At 42.1% G+C, this 22,539-nt stretch overlaps 1 protein-coding gene across 6 annotated transcripts in view; it reads right to left on the bottom strand.

The window, feature by feature from the left end:
- Window positions 1–22,539, bottom strand: part of DOCK10 (dedicator of cytokinesis 10) — a 272,061-nt gene that overhangs the window by 47,574 nt on the left and 201,948 nt on the right. For all 6 annotated transcript variants that reach the window (XM_047873141.1, XM_047873140.1, XM_047873137.1 and 3 more), the window contains exons 24-28: window positions 22,256–22,374; window positions 19,824–19,893; window positions 16,327–16,440; window positions 12,663–12,734; window positions 6,246–6,392 (exon numbers count right to left, since the gene is read on the bottom strand). In XM_047873141.1, the coding sequence (XP_047729097.1) occupies window positions 6,246–6,392; window positions 12,663–12,734; window positions 16,327–16,440; window positions 19,824–19,893; window positions 22,256–22,374 (522 nt within the window). The remainder of the gene's footprint in view (window positions 1–6,245; window positions 6,393–12,662; window positions 12,735–16,326; window positions 16,441–19,823; window positions 19,894–22,255; window positions 22,375–22,539) is intronic.

The raw sequence follows: 22,539 nt of genomic DNA, 5'->3' as shown, positions 1-22,539 counted from the left end.
TGCCATCTCTTCCTCTGTGGTCAAACTCTCTTCACTGTAAGAAGGAGGGTCTTAAACAGCAGGTAGTTCTGGAGGAGGCAGGTGGACATTCCAAGTTGGAACAGCACGCTCTCTCCAAAAGACCAATGGCCATGTCACCAGTAACCAAGCAACAGCGGCCAAATAACCGTGCACAAGTGTGAAGTCGGAGGCACACACGGTGTTTCCTGATGCCGTATCTTGGGGAGGCGCTAATGCAGATTGCCACGTGGAGGTCATCACGGTGCGTGTGAGTTCAAGTCCGTCCATCCAAATGCATGTGAGAGCGCCTACCACATGCGAAAACCTTTCAGCTGCTGCGCCACTGAGTGGGGAGGGCTTCGTTCTTGTCCATGGAGCCCAGCGGAAGGTCTTCCCCTCGGTTCTGCACATCGTGGCTCTCTTCCCAATTTTACGAACAAGTCTCTTTTCTCAGAAAAGGCTGGACATAAAATCCTGTCATAGGTAGTACACCAAGCGGGAGGTCTCCCACTGAAATACATCTGTGCATAAACAAGAGCTGTTTTCTCTAATAATGTTCTACCAATTGTTAAGTCGTTTATATTTTTGTTTTGTTTGCCTTCGTTTTTTTTTCGTAGTGATTTTTGAGGTTCCTACTCATTCATTACTGTGTCAGTATGTTGCCTCATTTATTTTTTCATTTTTAATCTGAATTTAAGTTCTTTCAATCACTCTCTAGTCACTAAAAAGGAAATGGCTCCCGTGTCCTACCATCTGCCAGTAGAGCAGTGACAAGAGGCAGACACGCAGCATAATCAAAGGCTCAGACGATGTAAAGCAGGAGGGGGGGGGAGGAAAAGAGGGGCTCTTGTGTCTTGTGCACCACGCAGGGTACCTGCGGGTGTGGCAAACCCAGAGAAATGTGGAGCTTTCTCCGGAGAAGACCTCTTGCTGTCTTTTTTGTGTTGGAAAGGGGTTTGGGTCCCATCTTACGGAGAAAGGAGGACCATCCAGTGTAACTGTGGGCTTGAGAAACATCTCAATAAAAAAGCAGGTGAAAAGAACCCTGGGGATGTCAGTGGGGAAGACACCAGGGCTCCTTGACTCGATGGAGGAGAGGATGGTGAGTCCTGTCACTGAACGTGGCAACTGACACCTCCCAGGGGCTACTGTGGTTATTCTGAGGAACAGACCTGATAGCTTTTGAAGGAGGTCAGGCTCCAGGACCAGTGAATGGGGAAGACGGGGAGAAGGCTGCGTTTGGGGTTTTCTGAGATTGAAGAATAACCTTCGATGTGGTAAGTTTGTCATGCTTTCCAAGGGGCAGTGAGAGAAAAAAGGGGGTCATTCCCAGGAAACAAGATCATCCGCCTCAGCCTTCTGCCTGCAGAGAGCCCTCCTGAGGTCAGGCTTCATCAAGCAGCTCTCCTATCATGGGTCTCCCGTGTCTGGTCCACCCCAATGTCTGCTTCGCCCCAGGTACAGAGGCTCTTCTGCCTGTTGCTGAGGTCTAGAGGGGCCTCTCTCTGCTTCTGTTTTAAAATAATTTATAGTAACCTTTTATAGCAACAGAAAATAATTTGCAGCGGGCTTTGGCAAACTACAGCCCAGGGGCCAAAACTGGCTCACTGTCTGCTTCTATAAATAAAGTTTTATTGGAACACAACCCCACTCAATCACTTCCCTATTGTCTACGGTGAATGGTTTAGGGCTGTATTGTGTTCCAATAGCAAAGTTGAGTAGCTGTGTCAGAGACCGTATGTCCTGCTAAAAATGTTTAGAATTTAGCTGTTCACAAAAAAAAGTTTGCAGGTTCTTGATCTGGAGAACTTATAACCTACCAACATTTTCTCAGTTTAGTTTAGCAAACTAAAAGCTAAATATTCTAAACTACGTGCAAACACATATTTTAATAAAAACAATATTTTATTTCACCGATTGTGAGGACAATGGCAATTTTAGTCTATAATTTGCTCAGTGAAGAGGATGAAGCCCTAAATCACCAAACAAACCGGAGGAGTGTCCTTGCTTTTTTTTTTTTTTTTTTTTTTTTTTTATGTTCTTCAAGCCACTAGTCCTGCTATTTCCTCTTTCATCTTGAATACTTTCCTTTGCCCCTGTGCTCGACAGCAGCTTAGGTACGACCGACAGCAACTTTTGCATAGATGAGCTCTATGGAAAAGTGGGTGATGGGCCTTGAGGAGGGCACTTGTTGGGATGAGCACTGGGTGTTGTATGGAAACCAATTTGACAATAAATTATATTTAAAAAAAAGTCATAGAGCGTTTAAGTCAAATAGAGTAAATATGAAGACTTTCCCCTTTGCAGAGACTCACTTACCCATTTCTGTCGATGTTTACGGAGAAATATCACCGATGTTTCTTTAAAAAAATGTTTTTTAACATTTATTTTCTTTTTTGAGAGACAGAGCATGAGCAGGGGAGGGGCAGAGAGAGAGAGAGGGAGACGCAGAATCTGAAGCAGGCTCCAGGCTCTGAGCTGTTAGCACAGAGCCCGATGCGGGACTCGAACCCACGAACTGTGAGATCGTGACCTGAGCCGGAGTCAGACGCTCAACCGACTGAGCCACCCAGGCGCCCCTCACAGGTGTTTCTTTAAATGTATTTTGCTACCAAACTAAAATGGGCTTCTATATTAGATGATTTCCAAAGTTGGCTGAAATAAAGCCATTAGGCAGCCACGTGGGTAAAGAGGCACGGCTGTCTGAGCAGGAAAATACAAATTACAAGGAATTTTCCCTTGCTCTCTCCTTGGTATCAGGCGTGCATGAGAAGAGTACTTAGATGGGTTCGCTCAGGTACGGTGGAGTTGTGACCCAGATTGGTAGTAAAAAGAAAAATTACAAAAGCCACACAGGTATCCATGGACCCATTTGCATCCCATCTACTTTCAGGATGGAATACCCAGAGAATGTACAGGTCTTGGCTTAGTTGTTGCAAAAATCTTACTTTCCCATGATATGATATATCATGGAGGAAGGCACATTGTCCCCTAGGACATTTTTAAAAAATGTTTATCTATGTATTTATTTATGTGTTTATTTTAATTTTCTTTTAACGTTCATTTATTTTTGAAAGAGAGAGAGAGAGAGAGCGCACAATCAGGGGAGGGGCAGAGAGAGAGAGGGGGGGAGACACAGAATCTGAAGCAGGCTCCGGGCCCCAGGCTGTCAGCACAGAGCCCGATGAGGGGCTCGGACCCACAAACCGTGACACCATGACCTGAGCCGAAGTCAGACACTTAACTGACTGAGCCACCCAGGCGCCCCTCACCTAGGACATTTTTATATGCCCACACCAGACATACTGCTCTCTCCATTCTTGGAAAACAATTTTGACACAGCTACGGTGTTACAATTATTTTTCAATTGTGAAATTCCAATGCCAACTAATCCTCAGTATTTGATCGCTGCTGTAAAATTTAATAACCAAAAGAAGCAGAAGTCACTTGAAGCCCAAAGTGAGCAGATCACTCTTATCAGATTTCCGGGAATATAAGAGATTAAGAAAAAATGTTTATTTATTTGTTTTGAGAGAGAGTGTGTTTGCACATGGGCGTGCAAGCATGTGGAGTAGGGGCGGAGAGAGAGGGAGAGAGAGTGCCAAACAGGCTGCAGGCTCACAACCTGCCGTGAGGTCCTGACCTGAGCTGAAATCAAGAGTCGGACCCTCTACCAACCAAGCCACCCAGGTGCCCCTATATGAGATTTATAATGCCAACAGCAGGAGCGGAGAAGCTGAAAGCTCAAAGTTCATCAGTTCATAGGCATTGTGCCAAATGACTACATTAAATTTTACATTCAAAAATTCATTCTGTCTCCTTTTCTCTTTTTCTCTCCTAGTTCAAAAGATTTCATCTGATAATCTTCACAAAAAGTTAAAAAAAAAAAGTCTTCTGTGTCAAGTAAATGCCATTAAAACTAAAACTTGAGGGGCACCTGGATGGCTCAGTCGGTTGAGCATCTGACTCTGGTTCAGGTCACGATGTCACGGTTCATGAGTTCCAGCCCCACATCAGGCTCGGTGCAGACAGTGAGGAGCCTGCTTCGGATCTTCTGTTCCCCTCCCTCTGTCTGCCCCTGTCCCGCTCCCGCATGCACACACACATTCTCTCTCTCTCTCTCTCTCTCTCTCTCTCTCTCTCAAAAATAAACATTAACAACAACAACAAAAAAAAACACTACAATTTGAAAACAATGCTTGCAGAATGGACTTTTATAATGTACAACATATTCAACTCTTTTCACTTATAAACTTCACCTGGGTATTGCTTTCGATTTGCAGTCCATGTAATCTATGTATCTTACAGACCATATTTGTTCATCTATTGCCAATCCATGCTTTTAGCCCACACATTTCACAAAACTACTGGGACCACCGTTAGCTTCTACTCCATGCTGTCCTTTTCAATCTTCGACATTTTTTACTTGCTCCCAATTCTGACATTAGTTTATGTACAAGCAGCAACTTTTGGATGCATAAGCTCCAAGGAAAACATATTTATTCCAACAAGCACACAGCATTTAAGCCAAGGAAGACAGAGAAAGGGTCTTCCCCCTTTTAAAAGACTCGCTTAGCCATCATTCTTTGCAATTTAGGGAAGAATATTACAGATGTTTCTTCAACATAATTTGCTTACAAATTGGACAATTTATCATTTTTTCCAAATTTCCTCTTCTACCAAGCACTTCAAATAACCTACTAGCATAGTAATGAACTTTGTTCCTGTACATCTTAAAATGTGGTATAAAACTATAGTAATTTTTCCTCGACCCTCTTCATCCCTAATCTTGACCATGCCTTTTTTTTTTTCTGAAAGCAAGTAAAAAACAAAAATAAGAAGCAAAATATTGGAGAAAACAGTGAATGTGAGATGAGACCAACTACAGTGTATAGTTTGAAATGATGTTTAATATACTAAAAACAGATTTTACTGGATTAAAATTCACCAAAGATGACTTGGAATAATTTTATGGCCTCTTGGCTTTATATTGTTAGTATTTATTTATAAATTCTCACACTTATGAAGTATGTTCTTGTATCATAAAGATACAAGAAAAGTGGCTTCATCAAGGATATAATAGTCAATAGTTGGGCAAAAGAAGGAATAGAAGAAAAACATGTTTCTAGTTGAATGTATTATTTGTTAAATGATATACCATTCTTCCACATTAACTTTGTTTTTTTTTCTTGACTAGCATTTTTGCCTTCTCAATCCAATCTGTAACCCAAAGAAATATAACTTTAGTACGATATATATGTGTATATATATACTGAGGTTAGAAAGTAGTTTCTCAATACTTAAATTGATCATTTTTAAAATGCGATTGGTGCATAATATTTTCATCATGTATAAAAGAGCCTGGAGGTAATATAATAAAAATGCCAAATTACCCTAAGTTCCCAAAGCGGCTATTTGACATCATTAGTAGAGCTACAGGCAATCCAGAACATTACTCCAAGGGCAGAAATGCCCAAGAAAATATTGCCACATTGCAGCTTTTCCTTTAAAAATCTCACTTAAAAAATATTTAGAAATACTATGATTTGACAATACTCAAATGGATACTTTTATTGAAGCTTGGTTTTTCTTCTGGGACTCTAAATTGGAAAAAAATTATTATTATTATTTTTTTTTTACTTTGAGAGAGAGAGAGGGAAACAGTGTGTGAGCTGGGGAGGAGGAAGAGGGGGAGAGAGAGAGAGAGAGAGAGAGAGAGAGAGAAAATCCCAAGCGGGCTTCAGGCTCAGTGTGGAGCCCAATGTGGGGCTCGATCCCACAATCCTGGGACCATGACCTGAGCTGAAATCAAGAACTGGATGTTCAACGTTTATTTATTTTATTTTTGGGACAGAGAGAGACAGAGCACGAACGGGGGAGGGGCAGAGAGAGAGGGAGACACAGAATCGGAAGCAGGCTCCAGGCTCTGAGCCATCAGCCCAGAGCCCGACGCGGGGCTCGAACTCACGGACCGCGAGATCGTGACCTGGCTGAAGTCGGACGCTTAACCGACTGAGCCACCCAGGCGCCCCAAGAACTGGATGTTCAAATGGCTGAGCCACCCAGGCACCCCAAATCGAAACAACATATTAAAAAGTAAGATGTATAGATAAAAGTATTCATCTAATAGTGCTAAGTTTTGACTCTTTTATCATAAATGGAGATGTGAGTTGATTAACATTTAGAATATCTTGCATTCACTATCACGAAGGCTTGTATGGGACTGTGAACTTTTTTAACTGTACCTTAAGAAATCTGGCAACGCTTTGATTTGCCCTTCTTGTCTCTTCAAGTGCATCTTTGTACTTCCAAATCACGTGATCGCATAGGACCATTACAAGATTGTCCAATTCATTCTGATAAGATTCAGGAAATCTTTGAGTCCGAGAAAGCTGGGGAAAGAATGGATCATTTCTTTATAATGTGGCATGTGGAATCCTAAGCCTGGAAAAAAAGAAACTGAAAGACTTCCTTCATTTTGTATATATGAAACAAAAAGTCCTTTTGAAAACTTGAAAGCAATTACAAAATAGGAACCCTTTTGATTTCAAGGTTATAATTTCCATCATTTTCCCTTAACGCTCCCTTCTATCTTGGCCAACGATGTTTTTCACTTTTTAAAAAATTTTTTCTTAAGTTTATTTATTTATTTTGAAAGAGAGAGAGAGAAAGAGACACAGAGAGAGAGAGAGAGAGAGAGAGAACACAAGCAGGGGAGGGTCAGCGAGAAGGAGAGACGGAATCCCAAGCAGGCTCTGCAACATTAGTGCAGAGCCTGACGTGGGGCTTGAACTCAAAAATTGTGAGATCATGACCCGAGTTGAGATCAAGAGTTGGACAGTTAACCCACTGCACCACTCAGGTGGTCCTCACTTTTTCATTAAAAAGTAAATTATCTATTAATAGCAAACTATTCAAACAGTGTAGAAATGTAACATGTTCTATGACCTCTCACATCTTAATTCCCCCTTCCCTGTTAGAAAATAACTATAATAAATATTAGTCTAGATTTCCATTAACATGTAGTTTTCTATTTAATTCAAAATCAATTATTTTGATTTTTTAAGATGAGGTATCCCCCCAATAAAAAACTATAAGAGATCAATGAATGAGTAACTGAATGACTGCAGATACTGGTTTGAAATGTCCTCTAGTAAAGTCCCAGCTAGTCTTTTCTGAAAATATATTTCAGCTTTATTGACATGTAACTGACATAGAAAACTGTAAGATGTTTAAAGTGCACACTGGTGCTTTGATACACATATACCACATGTATATCGTGAAAGATTCCTTCCATATAGTTAACATATCCATCACCTCACATGTTTATTATTTTTTTTGTAAGAACATTTAAGTTTTACTCTGTGAGCATATTTCAATCATACAACACACTGTTATTAGCTATAATCACCAGGTTTTACATCAGCCTCTCCACCTTTATTCATCTCGTAACTTCAAGTTTGTACAAGCTCATCCTAAGGTCACGGTCCCAGGATATGCCACAGCAGGTGCCAGTAGGACCTCCCAGTTAAGAGACTTGCCACCAGACATAAAATGACTTGGCTCTGAGATTAGATAACATTCATTGACCTAAACTCTGTGGGTTCCTAATGACTCTCCTCCGGTCCAGGAATCTTCTGCTCCTGTTGGACCTCCCGCACAGAAGGGGAAAGTTTCCAGCAGCTAAGTTTTCCCATCTAGCCGTACTTCATGAATTCACATAGCCCTTCGCACGAGACAGGCAAGATTGATTCATCTTTATAAGCTGACTTTAAAATTAGCCTCACATTTTCACCATAGATAGAAACACAAAATTTAGAGTTAGACTGAACTCTATATACTTCTAAAATTCTCAGCACCCAGCCTTCCATGTGACGAGATTAAAAACCAAGGAGGATGAAGTTATAGGAATCACATGGAACAAACAAGAGGTTCAGCTGGCTTTTCCTTCCTCCTCCCTCCCTCCCTCCTTCCTTCCTTCCTTCCTTCCTTCCTTCCTTCCTTCCTTCCTCCTTCCCTTCCTTCCCTTCCTTCCTTCCTTCCTTCCTCCTTTCCTTCCTTCCTCCTTCCTTCCTTCCTTCCTTCCTTCCTTCCTTCCTCCTTCCCTTCCTTCCTTCCTCCTTCCCTTCCTTCCTTCCTCCTTCCCTTCCTTCCTTCCTTCCTTCCTTCCTTCCTTCCTCCTTCCCTTCCTTCCTTCCTTTCTTCCTCCCTTCCTTCCTTCCTTCCTCCCTTCCTTCCTTCCTTCCTTCCTTCCTTCCTTCCCTCCTTCCCTCCCTCCCTTCCTTCCTTCCTCCTCCCTCCCTCCTTCCCTCCCTCTTCCTTTCTTCTTTTCTTTCTTTCTAAGACCAAGTTCTTAAGTGCTTATGTGCACTGGATTATTTTTAAATCCATTTACCAGGACACGGCTATATAGATATTTTGGGATAGTATGGTTACCCTCTATGTATATTTAACGCTTACTGTGGAAATCAAATTACATTAACAACAAATAAACATAAATTATTTAATCACGTGGGAAGTTTTTCATTCTGCTCCATATACCTTGGGAAATAAACAATTCACCTACATGAAAACAACATTCTTTTTAAATAATCAAAGCACATCTGTAGATTTCCTCTTTTCCTTTTGTTAATCCTCTAAGATGCATTATATACATCAGCACCAACATTTTCTTCACAGCACATGTGCTAACACCTTGGGCTTTGATATTTCCTCGGTTCTTCCCTCTTTTTGTCTACTTCTCTAACTCCTTGTGGCCTACTCCCACTCTTAACCCAAAGAAGTTCTGACAGGTAAATACGTGAGTAGTGTTTTCAATTGTTCTCCAGAAGTATATCCCAAAGGCTCAATTGAAATGGGAGAGTGTCTGCACCGGGAATCGTGGATTTATGTCTCAGAATAGGGGGAGAAAAGAGGCAAAGGAATAGCACAGTCTGGTTGTAAGCCAAAGAGCCAGAACACATTGGAGAGTCTGGGCTATCTATCGTATGGCATATGTCACCAGGGGCAGGCATAGAATGCACAGGCTGAAGTTCAGGCTCTTGGCAATTTTTTAGGAAAAGGAGGCTGGTGGGAAACAAAAGGTCAGCCAGTACCATGAACCTCTTGCCAGTAGAGATCAGTGCAGAGAAGGCATCCATAAGTTCCTAGTGAACACGAACTCACCTTTGTCAAGACCACATGTGGAGGTGCTGTCTGCCTCTCAGGGCACCAAACCAGATGCCTCTCCTGACTTCCTCAAATCTCCCACACTCCGTGATGACAAAAACTGTCTTAATGGTGGGGGAAGCCATTCATTTCACAATTAAAAAAAAAAAAAGAAAGAAAGAAAAGACAACACAAAAAGCGTAAGAGGTGTGCATTGTGGATGCTTTTGAATGAAATGATGGTATCAGGCCTGTGATGAATGGAGATGGTTAGAAAACTCAAAGGTGATGCAGGGCGCCTGGGTGGCTCAGCTGGTTAAAGATCCAACTTCAGCTCAGATCATGATCTCACAGCTCATGAGTTCAGGCCTCATGCTGGGCTCTGTGCTGACAGCTCAGAGCCTGGAGCCTGCTTCAGATCCTGTGTGTGTGTGTGTGTGTGTGTGTGTGTGTGTGTGTGTGTGTGTGTCTGCGTCCCTCCCCTGCTCATGCTTTGTCTCTATGTGTCTCTCAAAAATAAATAAACATTAAAAAAAATTAAAAAAAAAAAAAAGAGAACTTGAAGGTGATGGGCCCTTGAGAGGACACTGGAGGGTGGGGTAGCCCCTGAAGGTGACAATGAAAAAGAAACCTGAATCAGCGAAGATAAACGGTTAGACACGAGGGCATCGTCCATGATGAGGTCCTTTATTTTTAACTGTTCATAAGGGCATCTGTGACCTATCTGAGCAGATAAATACTGGTGGGAATGAAAGGGTTTTAGTCTAATCCGTTCTTCTCACAGGTGAGAAAATATGCTCTGAGATGCTAAGTGTCTTTTTTATCATCTACCCTGTTAGTGATGGGGCAAGGACTGGAGTGGAGAGGTTTCCTAACTCCCAACACAGCTCAGTAACAGAGACATATGAATAATTCTTATCTCGACATTAGATTTTCTCTTCCTTCCAGACAGGAGGTTTTCATCACTGGAAGAGGGAGAGCAGACACAGCTGAAAACCAAATAGATGATCTAAGAGGTAAGTTAGGAAGCTCTGGAGACGATTAAGTGTCCAGCCAAGGCCGATCTGCTATGCTTAGGTCAAGCCATGGTTGGAGAGACCTGGAGTCTGGAAGCATGGATCTGGGTGGACGGCCCAAGGACAGGTGGCTACGCACACTTTCCTAAACCCTCAGCCTTGGTACAAGTGCCCTACTTCCCCCGATTTAGAGATTGCATTTCTCCCAGGTGAATTGTCCTAGCGTAACCCAGCTATGAACTTGCTGGGCCTAATAAGGTATGAAAGAGAGTATACCCTAAGAAGCTGGAAGAGTTAGTTGGCATGTACCAAGCAGGAGCCACAGGAGTTCCTCTGGTCCCCAAGGGGGCCAGAAGGAAGAGTGAATAAGTTAAAATTCATTGACATTTTATCAGGACTTGAGTGAAGTGATACCTTTGGGTGGACCACTCATTGTCAGGATGGCTCTTAGCATCCTGGTGACGGCACATTCTAAGCAGCATGAAAATGAGAATACTTGAGGTGTCCTGGCAGATGACAGAAGAAAGAATAAAGAGACAGAGGAAAATGGATACGTAAGAATGGACAGGTAGAGACCAGAAGATCCACTGGAGGATCAAGTTCTACAGGAACGTCCACAAGTCACATCATTCACACCAAAGCCATCAAAAAGGTGGGACTGACATCTCTAAGAAGTTCAGCGGTCTCCCGTCTGTAGATGAGACAGGCAGTCACAGTGTTGGCTCACTAACAGTCATGGTGATGATGGTCCCCCAAATAACAGAGGCCAGGAGATTGTACTTAACCTCCAGGAGCCAGGAGGCCGCAATTATGGTAACAGGTAGGAAGGCTGGAGAGCAGCCAAGGGGGCTTGACCCTCAGGTAGTTGTAGAGCTAGTTAAAAATATTGGAGTCCCTCTGGGAAAAACAGTAACCAATGATGGCAATACTTAATCTGCCAAAAAGGCAGCTTCTCATCTCAGAAGATGACAATGTTTGCTCCAAAAAATATTTGCGATTCCTTTCTCTGCCTCTAGACCTGAGTCAGTTTTCAGATCTGGTACACACTGATCGAAGGGGAGACAGGGTCTCTACAAAAAGCCCCCTGCAATACTGCAGTTAAGCATATACTTTAATGATTCTGTCAGCCCTCCTACAAAGGGCTCCACAGCCTTGGACTCAGGTGACTGCACTAGGGGGAGGGGAAAACTCATGTATTTCAAGCACTATTTAATACAAGATCTGAGCTGATATTGGTATCTGAAGGCCAAAAGAATCATCACGCCCACCCTTGTTACAGTGGGGACTTAAAAGGAATCAATAAAAGGGTCCAGGCTAAAATTCTGCTAATGTGGATCCACTGGTTTCAAAGATCCACCTGACAGTCATTTATACATTTACCTGGTGCAAATGTATAATTGGTATTGACATAATTGGCATTTGGACTGACCTCACACTGGATGCTTGGCCCGTGGTAAAAGGCCAAGTGGAAACCCCCAACACTGCCCCTTCCTGACCAAGAGTGTAAACAAAGACAATATCACTATTCACTGCCAGCTCCACCCCAAGCAATATTCTGATTTATTCTCTTGGTGGCAGAAGGGGGGTGGTTTACCTACTGTGAGAGTACAGAGAAATCTGTGTGGAACTCAGGAGATCAATCCACTTGAGTGCTTCTTGGTCCTCTTACCCAATTATAACTATGAATGATCTGTGTAGAGTATGATGACCAGAGGCTGAGACCGCTCTGGACCAGTCTGAATGAGGGCTTGGGTCACACCACAGATAAGCCACCAAGACCTTCAGAGCTGCTGGCTGAGGGTGAGGGGAACCAAAGATGGACACGGAGAGGATGGAGATGATGAGAATCATGTGGCGCCCTGAGACATACTGCCATAACAGGAGCTTCCGGTGATCCCACTAGCCTCCCTCTTGTAAACTTCCTTTCAGGAAGCGAGGCCCATGGGAACAGCAGAAGGGCAGATTCAGGAGCATGCGCTATGCATGATACAAACCATGGACTATGGCAGCCATGGATGAGCACAGCTCAGATGTTCTTTCGAGACAAAATCTACCGGGAAGAACGCCAAGCGCTCATGCCAAACCCATGGTCTCCCAAGGCTCTCCAAGTTCATAACTGAGCTTGCAGAGATACCACAAGCAGACCATCTGCCCCACGCAGGACTCTTCTAATGAACATTCTCCGCTCTCAGAATGCCCATTGGCCCAGCTAAAAACTTCTCACTGCCGAGCTCTTTCTGGCCAACCCTCTTTCCTTCCTTCTCCTTCCACAGGTGTCAGATCTTCCTGGTCTTGGTCTTCCTTCCTATCCTTTTGCACCTCTAATTCTGTCCTGGCATCTGCTTCTGAAGGACCTGTACTGACGCACACAATCGTTTCTCCCACTTAAAAAGCAACGGACACAGATCGCTAAGGTTCACAAAGCAAATAAAAATGGAACTAACGAGGGCGTATTCATCAGCACAATTGTTGGACTGTGTTGCATTACCTATGTGCTTACCTGAATTTTATTTGTGTCAATCAAGTGCTGTGCCATTGATTTGAGGATAATTGCAAAGAAGAACCAAGAATGCTGTTAGGAAAAGAAAAGACAGCAAGACATTTATTACGTGATAGTAAAATAACAATGATTTTGTCCTTTAAAACACGTAATGTCGTAAAGTCTTTATTTTAAAATGTGTTCTTTGAAACGAAATGAATCAGAACAATAAAATATCTCCATTAGGTTAGGACGATCGTTATCAAAATTCCAGTGGTGAAAGTAAATGCCAGACATTTCAGCAGCTTAATCATCTTAAAGAATGAAACTAAAACAAGATACTGGTTTACTCGATGCGGCTGATTAGACAGCAATCTCATGAAATATTTATTCATGGAGTGTTCTATTTGTTTCAGTTACGCAAAACTAAACAAAACGTTTTATATTAAAATATATCAACGTGGGCCTCTCCTTAGCATTTCCAGGGCCAGAGGCAAAAGTAAAGATGAAGGCCACATGGCTAAACATCTAAAAGTTTGAAGTCAAGCTAACAAAGTGTTAAATTAAGTGTGTTTGATTCCCCTAACTTCAGGTCAAATAGAACTTCACGTCAACTTGGAGCGCTGGGCCAGAATGTGGGGGCACAGACAGAGCAGGTCCTTGGCCTAACCCCTCTTCTTGCGCAAGGTTCTATCCCATACCGGGACGGACCACCTGCCCACATGGGACTGTCAAGCCTGCATAAGAGACTGCTGTCCACGAACTCTCTCCCACTTCAAACTGCTCCCTTCGTAGGTCTAGTTTCCCTCAGGCATCAAGATCTCCCCTCTGAAGGGTGGACTTAGGAAAGAGGCCCTCAGCGGGCCTAAGATTAAGCTGATAAGCCCTTAAGGTGGGAGGCTCCTGGGAATCCTTTTGGTCCAGAAGGGGAGGTAGGGTCTCCCAGTGGGCATTTCTCTTAGCTCCTCTCCCACCTCTTCCTCTGGGGAGGGGTGCAGCTGGAGAAGACCAAAACATGTCCTAGGATGAAGGTCCCCCTTTCTCGGGTCTAAGGGTCATACTTACCCCAGATACAAAAAGTGTATGTTGTGTATGTACAGTTTAAAGACTATACCTCCCTGGTCCTTTTCCCCTTCCATTTTATCCACCACCGATAACAATTTTGAATTCTGTGCTAATTATTCCCTTGCTTTACTTCAAAGTTTTGCTACCAATGGTATACACTGAAGCACAATTTAGTTTTTGCCTGCCGCTGAACTCCACATAAACGGAATCATCTGGTGCGTATTGTCCGATGATTACTTTTTTCATTCAAGAAATCCTGTCCTGAGGTCCATCTATGTTGACTCATTTAGCTGGAAGTCCATCACACACACAACCCCAATTTACTTCTCTGGTCTACCATCGAGGAGCATGTGAATTAGATCCACTTTAGGCTGGTACACACAACACTGCTAAGAGCTTCTGAGTCCACGGTCCTGACTCTAGACATCTGACTGAGATGAGGGACAAAGGAGGTCTGTGTTCGAACAAGGCAGCTCTCGATTTACAAAGGGGTCGTTTCTTAGTAAACTTGATATTGGAAATGGAATTCATGTTGTCAGAAAAAACAATACAAGGCACACTGTTAACATTCCCTTTCCCCATTGTGTCCAAAATGATATTTTTAACGATATGCCGAGTGTCCCTACATTTGCCTCTTAAGGCAGCTGAGGCCTATCAAGCTCTACCCCTTAGCAGTCTCGTCTGCCTCTGCTGTTTACCTTGAGGCCACCAGGACTAATGGAATTGGGCCTTTGGTCTCAGTTTCTGTCTGATAACAGAAGTCTCGCCTTCTTGCCCTCTATTCTCTGTAGGTACCACCTATTCCTTTTTGCATTCTTACATCCCACTGCTTCTTATCTCCCGACACACCTTCTGGAAGGCATGGCCCAACATCACCAAAATCTCCTGAAGATGTAATTTCTCCGAACATTCCCTTGACCTTGTCTTTTAACTGAGCGTGGACTCTCCCTACAGAACCCTGCTTCTCTGGCAGGCACCTCTCCCCCCCGCCACCCCGAGCACCCTGATACCACCCTCACTCCACCCCTGCTAGAGTGGATTCTCTCTTTACACAGCCATCAGGGTGCCCCTTTAAACTCAGGTCAGCTTGCATCACTCCCCTGCTCACAACCCTCTAAGGGCTCTCAAATTTGCCGAGTGGGAGCCAAAGCCCTTGCAGTAGCCTGCAAGGCCTTAGGCTACCTGCCAACCACTGCTCCCCACTCCCGCCCTCCTCCTTTCTTCTTCACTGACTTGGCTCCAGCCACACTGGCCTCTCTGCCATCCTTCTGGAACACCAGGCAGGCTGCTGCCTTGCGATTTTATACAGGAGTCCCCTCTACCTTTACTGTTCTCCAAGCACCCACGTGGCCAGTTCCCCAACTTCCTTTGCACTTTTTGCTCAAGTATCACCTTCTCCATTAGTTCTAGCCTCACCATTCTATTTAAACTGCCAACCTCACTCTGTAGCCCCAGCGTTCCCAATTCCCCTTACCTGCTGGATATTTTTTTCCCCCCATACCACTTCTCACCTTCTAACACACAATTTAATTATTTTGGTTCTGATGTCTGTAGTTGCTCATTTTCATCCCCCAGCAGAATGCAAGCTTCCCAAGGGCAGAGGTCTTTATTCTATCCTCTGATGTCTGCCCAATGCTAAGGCTGGCGCCTGTCCTGTGGGGGTGGGGCACTCGGAGCAGTTTTGTTGCGTAAACAGAATGAATATACTCATAAGACTAATTTAAACAAACTGCTTGGCCTCGAATAATTTGAGTTTAGGGAACTCATGTTGAGGTTTATTGATCCCACCTTCTCTTTCCAGCTACTTGCTGATCAATCATCCATCTGTCAAGCCATGAAAGAGAATTAATTTAGCTGGGGACTAAATCCATGCTTCTATAATAATGTAGAGTTGTCTCTTTATAAGCTTCTCGCCGTCTTTTCTTTTTGCTTTTTTAAAAAAGTTTATTTATTTATTTTGATACAGAGAGAGAGACAACATGAGCAGGGGAGGGGCACAGAGAGAGAGAGAGAGAGAGAGAGAATCCCAAGCAGGCTCTGAACTGCCAGCAGGACTTAAACTCACGAACTGCGAGATGACGACCTGAGCCACAACCAAGAGTTGGGTGTTCAACTGACTGAGCCACCCAGGCGCCCCACACCATCTCTTCTTTATGTACCATGAATGCATGTGTTTTTCAACATTCTAGGGTCAAACAGTGGTGGCTCTGTCCGCTTCCTGTCTGTTGTCAGTGTATTCATTAGGACAGCATTAACCCTTCTGTTGGTACATTTCCTCTTACTATCCCTAAAAACCCAACAAACTTTATTTTTGCTACAGTTAGCATTTTTGAGTGTTTCGGATTATTAACGGTCATTCGTTTTTGTCTTTAGGCCAAAGGACTTAACTTGGGCCTATTCTAGCTCTGTTCTTTTGACACAGATCTCTTGTGCTTAATTTTTTTATATGGGGCGGTTTCAATATGGCGTTTATGCTAGAAACTCTAAGAGAAATGACCTATGAAAATCGATGAGTCCCATCACCTTCCGGGAGTGGGAACAAGCCAGCCCTGGTGCTAACAGTGAAACTTGACAACATTTATTGTTAAATGTTAAATTTAATTTCATTTAAATTCTTTACCTTGAGCACATGCTTTACTGTTGGGGTGTCATTGGATTTCAAAAGACCAGTCACATTTTTAGCCAGCTCCTCATGTATAGTTCTCTCCTTGCATGCCCTGGTCTTGAACACGAACTGAAGAAAATCCAAAAAGGGAAAAAAGTTAAAGACTTAAAAAACAAAACAAAACAGAAAACCGGAGTTTCCACAGTTATGTTACACGAATAACTCATATCTCAAAATTATCTGTTCATGCCAGATTTTGTCATGAAATAAATGAAGGCCTAATGATAAGAGGAGCATACAACTGTTCCTATTTAGGGCTTTGCACAGGTAGGGCTTGGCTCACCTAAGCTCTCCTTGAAACTCTTTGTGTAGAAATCAAAAGAAAGAGTCAGAGAGCAATTTAGCAGGTTCAAGGAAACACGGAGGGCTTTGACCCACCTACTTAGGACACATTTCCCCTTCTCCTTCCTTCCACTGGTAACAGGTGGCATGGTAGCATTTCTTCATCCTGAAAGGGTAGAGCACCCACTCAAATAGCCAAGTGGGGAAGCAGGTGCCTTCCAGAGGCCAGTACGTGAGCTCCCCACACGCCCAGGTTCTATCATGTCACGCTCAGACACAGCTATCAAAGGGTTCATGAACATCGGCCATCAGTAGGATAACAAATGTTGCTTACTTTTTTTCTCTCAAAAGACTGGTTTTGGTATGCACTTCTGAGCGCATGAGATGGTTTTTAGTTTTCAGGATCCCTTCATATATTTTAAGGGTATCAGTACCAATTTATGCACATATTTTAAATATAAAATGCTCATCACTGAATTGTAACATTTTACTTATGAGTAGGGTTAGCCTCAAGGAAGGTCATTTCTTCATAATATTCACCACTCAGCCTTCACTATCGTCAAGAGTGGAGGCAGGCAAGAAACTCAAAGCAAAGGAACATTCACATTTGGATCTATCATTATTTCTCTGAACTTCACAGCTCATTGTCACCTAAGTGGCCCTGATGGAGGCTGACTTCTCCGAGCTCATCCCAGAGGAGAAAGACAAAGCTAAGAGATGCATGGAACTAGCTAAAATCCAGAGTAGTATGATTTTTTTTTTCCTCATGAATTACCACTCATGTGAGGGTAATATCATTCCCAACTACCTGGTCCTATGCCCTGTTATTTGGCCTCAACAGCATTACAACTAGCCCTGGGATATTCTTATTTTAAAATTTTGGCTGGAACATGTCAGTGCCATAACCCATGGCATTTAATTAGATTGGCTTTAGACACCCATCTTTGAAAAAGACATGGTGTATGTGTGTGCATTTTGGATATTGTAGATGGGGTGAGTTAGCAGCATTTAGCACCACTGAACTTGAAATGGTGTTTAGTTTGCTTCTGAATATACACAAGTTCCATTGAATAGCACATCTTTCAAGATATAAAAGCATATATTGGCATCGGCCCATCAGTTTTCGTTATGCACCTAGGTATGGGGCTTAATATCTATCTGCATGTTAAGAAATTCTTTTTTCCCACCGAGGATAAAAAAAAAAAATGAGACTCCTCGGTCAAGGTCAGACAGTCAACCATGTATTGCAATAGGAGTCCAATAACAGAATCATAGAGCTGGATGTTCATCTGGTTCATCCTTCTCACTTCACAGGAGTAAAAATGAGGTCAAGCGAGGCTGATTGCTCTAGTTAACTATTTAACCTCGACTAGAATCTAATTTCCCACTTGCTAGTTTAGTGTTCTTTCTAGAGTAAAATTACTGTTGATACTATTTATTAGGGTGTGCTCGCTGTAGATATGTGAAAGTATTTTATAAAATATCTTTAGGAATTGTTATCAGCTTGGAATTCTACTTAGGTATATTCCTGAATTTCAACCACTTCAAAGCAAACTAAGTATGCAGTCTCCTGTATTACAAAATCAAATGGTCTCATCAGGAGATTTCAAACAGCCTGGTCAAAAATAAAGACCATATCAGGATGCCTTCCCATATAGCTTTCCGAGAGCATCACAGAATGAGTCTGAGAGCTGACTTATAAGGGACTTGCCTTGGCCGTCACAAAAATAGTCACAACATCATGGGTTCTTAATGTAATTTGCAATGATCCCATTGGAACAAGGCAAATACTTGTGTTGAAATGGAGATGCCTTTGTGTAATAAGGACTGGGGAACTGTTTTCTTCTTAGCCCCTTTGGAGATTGAAATGGAAAACTCAGGGTAAGCACTGAGAGAGTGAAAGTCCTGTAGACGATTCTGTTGAACGTAAATTCATCAATACCTGCTCAAAGTACACTATGATTCTGTCTCAGAGAACAAACTAAAAAAAGAATTTGTAGGTCGAACTGGCTTTCCACAACTGAAATGTACATATTATTGGGCAAAATTATACAACAGGGAAATAACTGTGAAGTGGCTGACTATTTTTGGCATATGGACTATTGTAAGGAAGGGAGCAAGTTCATACTTAGGTATTTGGGGAGATTATCTAACATTTCTGGCAGGTAGAAAATATGCAGATCTAAAACCGCCATGAACAAATTCCTCACCGATGGTATCACAGAGGGGTTCCCTCCAGAATGAAATTTCACGGGAAGTTCTGTTTTTGTCTTTTACACATTTCTAGCACAACCGCCCTTCCCCCCAATTCTTCTCTAGTCACCTTTCTAGACACCTAAATTATATAAGTATATGTCCATTTGTATATATTAATGGAATAAATTCTTTTAATTAAAAAAGGTCTGTGTCTCAAAAAGATTTAATCGTATGCATTAAAAAAATAGAAATTTAGCTCCTTTACGCATTAGAAAGCAATATGAGGCACTCTTATTCATGTCTGGATGGATTCTTTCTTTTCATTCAAGAAGATGACATTGAGGCAGGAACTCTAATGTGCAAACATCATCACAAGTTCACTGGCATTAAGTCACAGGCCAACGGGAAATGAGAATATGAACATGTCCGAGTGAACACTTGGCGAAGGAGGGCTGGAGGAAGCAGTGCACAATGACAGAATGGGCTAGTGGATCATGCCCGAGGATAAAGGACTTAACATACCAGAAGCAGGTACAAATATACAGTAACTGGGAAAATGAAATAATGCCTGAGAAAACAATAAAAAGAGCTAAGAAAACATTACAGAAGAAACACAGAGCATTCAACAAGCCAACAGGAAAAATATTCCTTAAATATACACAGGAATTGCATTTATTTGTAATGTTGACTTCAAAAGGGCAATACTTTTTCATTTTCTCTTCTCTTTCTTTGCTCTTCCTCCCCGTATAAATCTTCATTTGCACAGGTACATGTTATTTATATAGCTAAAGAGCACATCTGGGTTATCAATGCGAAGAGATGGGGTTCTAAGTAGCTAAGGGGAATGCTTGATATTACTGAGGGGAAGCCCCATCCAGCTAAAGGGAGAAACTTCCCACTTGTTGCAGACAGGAAATGAGACAAACCACACAGCACAAGGGGATATGCCCAGCGTTCAAGTGTCGATTTCATACCTTAATGTACGACTGGATGGAGTGGTCCAGCTGTTCCTCATGGCACTTGGCCACGATGTCGGTCAGAACCCTGGAAAAACAAAACTTCAGTGGCCTTTCTGGAGAAAGCGGGAAAATACCACTTGGGTTGTCACTGGTATGTTCCATAAACTGGGTATTTAATAGATACTGAATGAACGCATGGACCAATTTCAGATACCTCCTCTCATCTCCCAATACGGGATATTTAATATCCCTATTATCTATTAACTATTTCCAACCCTGAAATCTCGAAACACTAAGATAGAAGTAGTATCTTACGGCTGCAATGTCCCACTGGAGACTTCTACGGCTTGCCCGTTTGAAGACACTGCCTTCTTGGAAAAGGGATCAGTTTTAGTACCTGATTAAAACTCAAGACGTTTAACTTCCAGTTGATTATCATAGTCCATTTAAGAGGACCTTTCCTTTCAACACAGAGGTGCTACACACGTTTTTGCGGAAAGCGATGAGGTTAAGATTCAGGGTTTTGTTTTTTATTTCCCTCCTTAGCTGCTGAGTTTCTAATAGGAGCAGTGGTGTGGGCTGATTGTTTTCACATGCATACCTCCAGTTGCTCTATGGCTGTGACTGATGTTTTAGAATGTCTCAGATTTTCAACAGATCTATACACCGAAATATTGAGGAGTCTTGTCAACAAAGACCCATATATTCATACTGGAAAGAGCCTCAACTGAAGGTACAGTTGGGAACTTTTAATCTGGGTCCAGAACTGGCTCTCATGGAACGATTAGGCATTAATTTTTCAGAGCTTCAGGGCTCTACTTTAAAAATGAAAATGAAGAGGAACGCCTGGGTGGCTTAGTCAGTTGAGCGTCCGACTTCAGCTCAGGTCATGATCTCACGGTTTGTGAGTTCGAGCCCCGTGTCAGGCTCTGTGCTGACGGCTCGGAGCCTGAAGCCTGCTTTGGATTCTGTGTCTCCCTTTCTCTCTGCCCCTCCCCCACTTGTGCTCTGTCTCTATCAAAAATAAATAAAATGTAAAAAAAAAAAAATTAAAAAAAAATGAAAGTGAAGATAAAAACAGAGAGGGAGGCAAACCATAAGGGACTCTTAAGTACAGAGAACAAACAGGGTTGCTGGAGGGGAGTGGGGTGGGGGGATGGGTTAAATGGGGGATGGGCATTAAGGAGGGCACTTGTTGGGATGAGCACTGGGTGTCATATGTAAGTGATGAGTCACCTGGTTCTACTCCCGAAACCAATATGACACTGTATATTTGTATACATACATTTAAATATGTACATATTAAATATGTACATACATATTTACACATATTATACATATTAATACATATTAAATATGTACATACATATTTAATACATTAGTACAAATACATACATGCATTTAAATATGTAAATTAAAAAATAAAAATGAGGCTAAAGACCCTCATTCTGGAAGAGGTTAATAATATGCTTATGAGTTAGGAAAGTTCTGGACACATTTCAATGTTAACAGCAATTTTTCTTCCTAGAATTCTGTGATTAATATTTTTAAAACACTGAACATTAGAAATATATGATCCTTTAACTAACTTAAAACGGTATCTTTATAGAGAGGAAATTATGATTGTCAGAGTCATTAGACAGATTAGTAATGTTGGAAGAATGTAGCATAGACAAATTTAAAGTGAGAACAATTTAAGAAAAATTTTTAAAAAAGTCTAGGGTGAATGCAAAATGGTACAGCTACTCCGGAAAACAATTCAGTGTTTTCTTAAAAGCTACACATGCAATTATCATATGACCCAGCAATTGCATTGGCTATTAATCTGAAAAATAAAATCTTGTGTTCACCTAGAATCTACGAAAAACTGGAAAAATCCCCAGCTCTCCTTCAAATCTATCTATCTATCTATCTATCTATCTGTCTATCTATCTATCTAAAATTTTAACAGATTAGTAGTTACCAAGGATAGGGGTGGGGATGTGATGTGATGTGATGGAAGTAACTGTGGCTATAAAAAGGCAACATGAGGGATTCCCCGGGTGATGGAAATTGTTCTGTATCCTCATTCCACCAATGTCAATATCCTGGTGGTGATACTGTGTTACAGTTTTGCAAGATGTTGCCATTGGTAAACTGGGTAAAGGGAACATGGGGTCTCTCTGCATTATTTCTTATGACGGAATGCAAATCTCTAATTATCTCTAAATAAAAAGCTTAATGATAAAACAGAAGAAAGAGTAAAAAAAAAAGAGGTCTAAAACTTTATCCAAATGATACTAACAAATGACTTGAAAGCAAGAAGTCAAGAGTGATAAATACTTAAGATTTGAGATCTGTGTTCAAACGAAACGCAGGCACATGCGAGTAGTGGTCATTCTCTTGCAATCAGTTTGGTGCAACCATGGACTGTAAGATCTCTTCTCCCGAGACCGTGTGATACATACCTGGTCACGGCTGTGCTTATTTCATCTTCCTCGTTCTGTACCAGCACCTTGAACAGCTGATTCAAGATTATAGGCAGAAAACTCATGATTGTGTGAATCTTTTCCACATTCAGTAAGTTCTGTAGTAAATTGGTAGGAAAAAAAAAAGGCACCGATGAATTTTAAGGCACATTCTGCTGATGTTTTTTAGAACTCAAATATGAACGCTGTAGCTCACCTTCCTTTGGCTTTATTCTTCATTGCATTTGGCAAGGGCACACAGGCATGGGGGTGATGTTGCCAGG

Source organism: Prionailurus viverrinus, chromosome C1, assembly GCF_022837055.1.
Source record: "Prionailurus viverrinus isolate Anna chromosome C1, UM_Priviv_1.0, whole genome shotgun sequence".
Taxonomy (NCBI): domain Eukaryota; kingdom Metazoa; phylum Chordata; class Mammalia; order Carnivora; family Felidae; genus Prionailurus; species Prionailurus viverrinus.
Note: the sequence above shows the minus strand (reverse complement) of the source record. Positions and strands in the feature narration are given on the sequence as shown.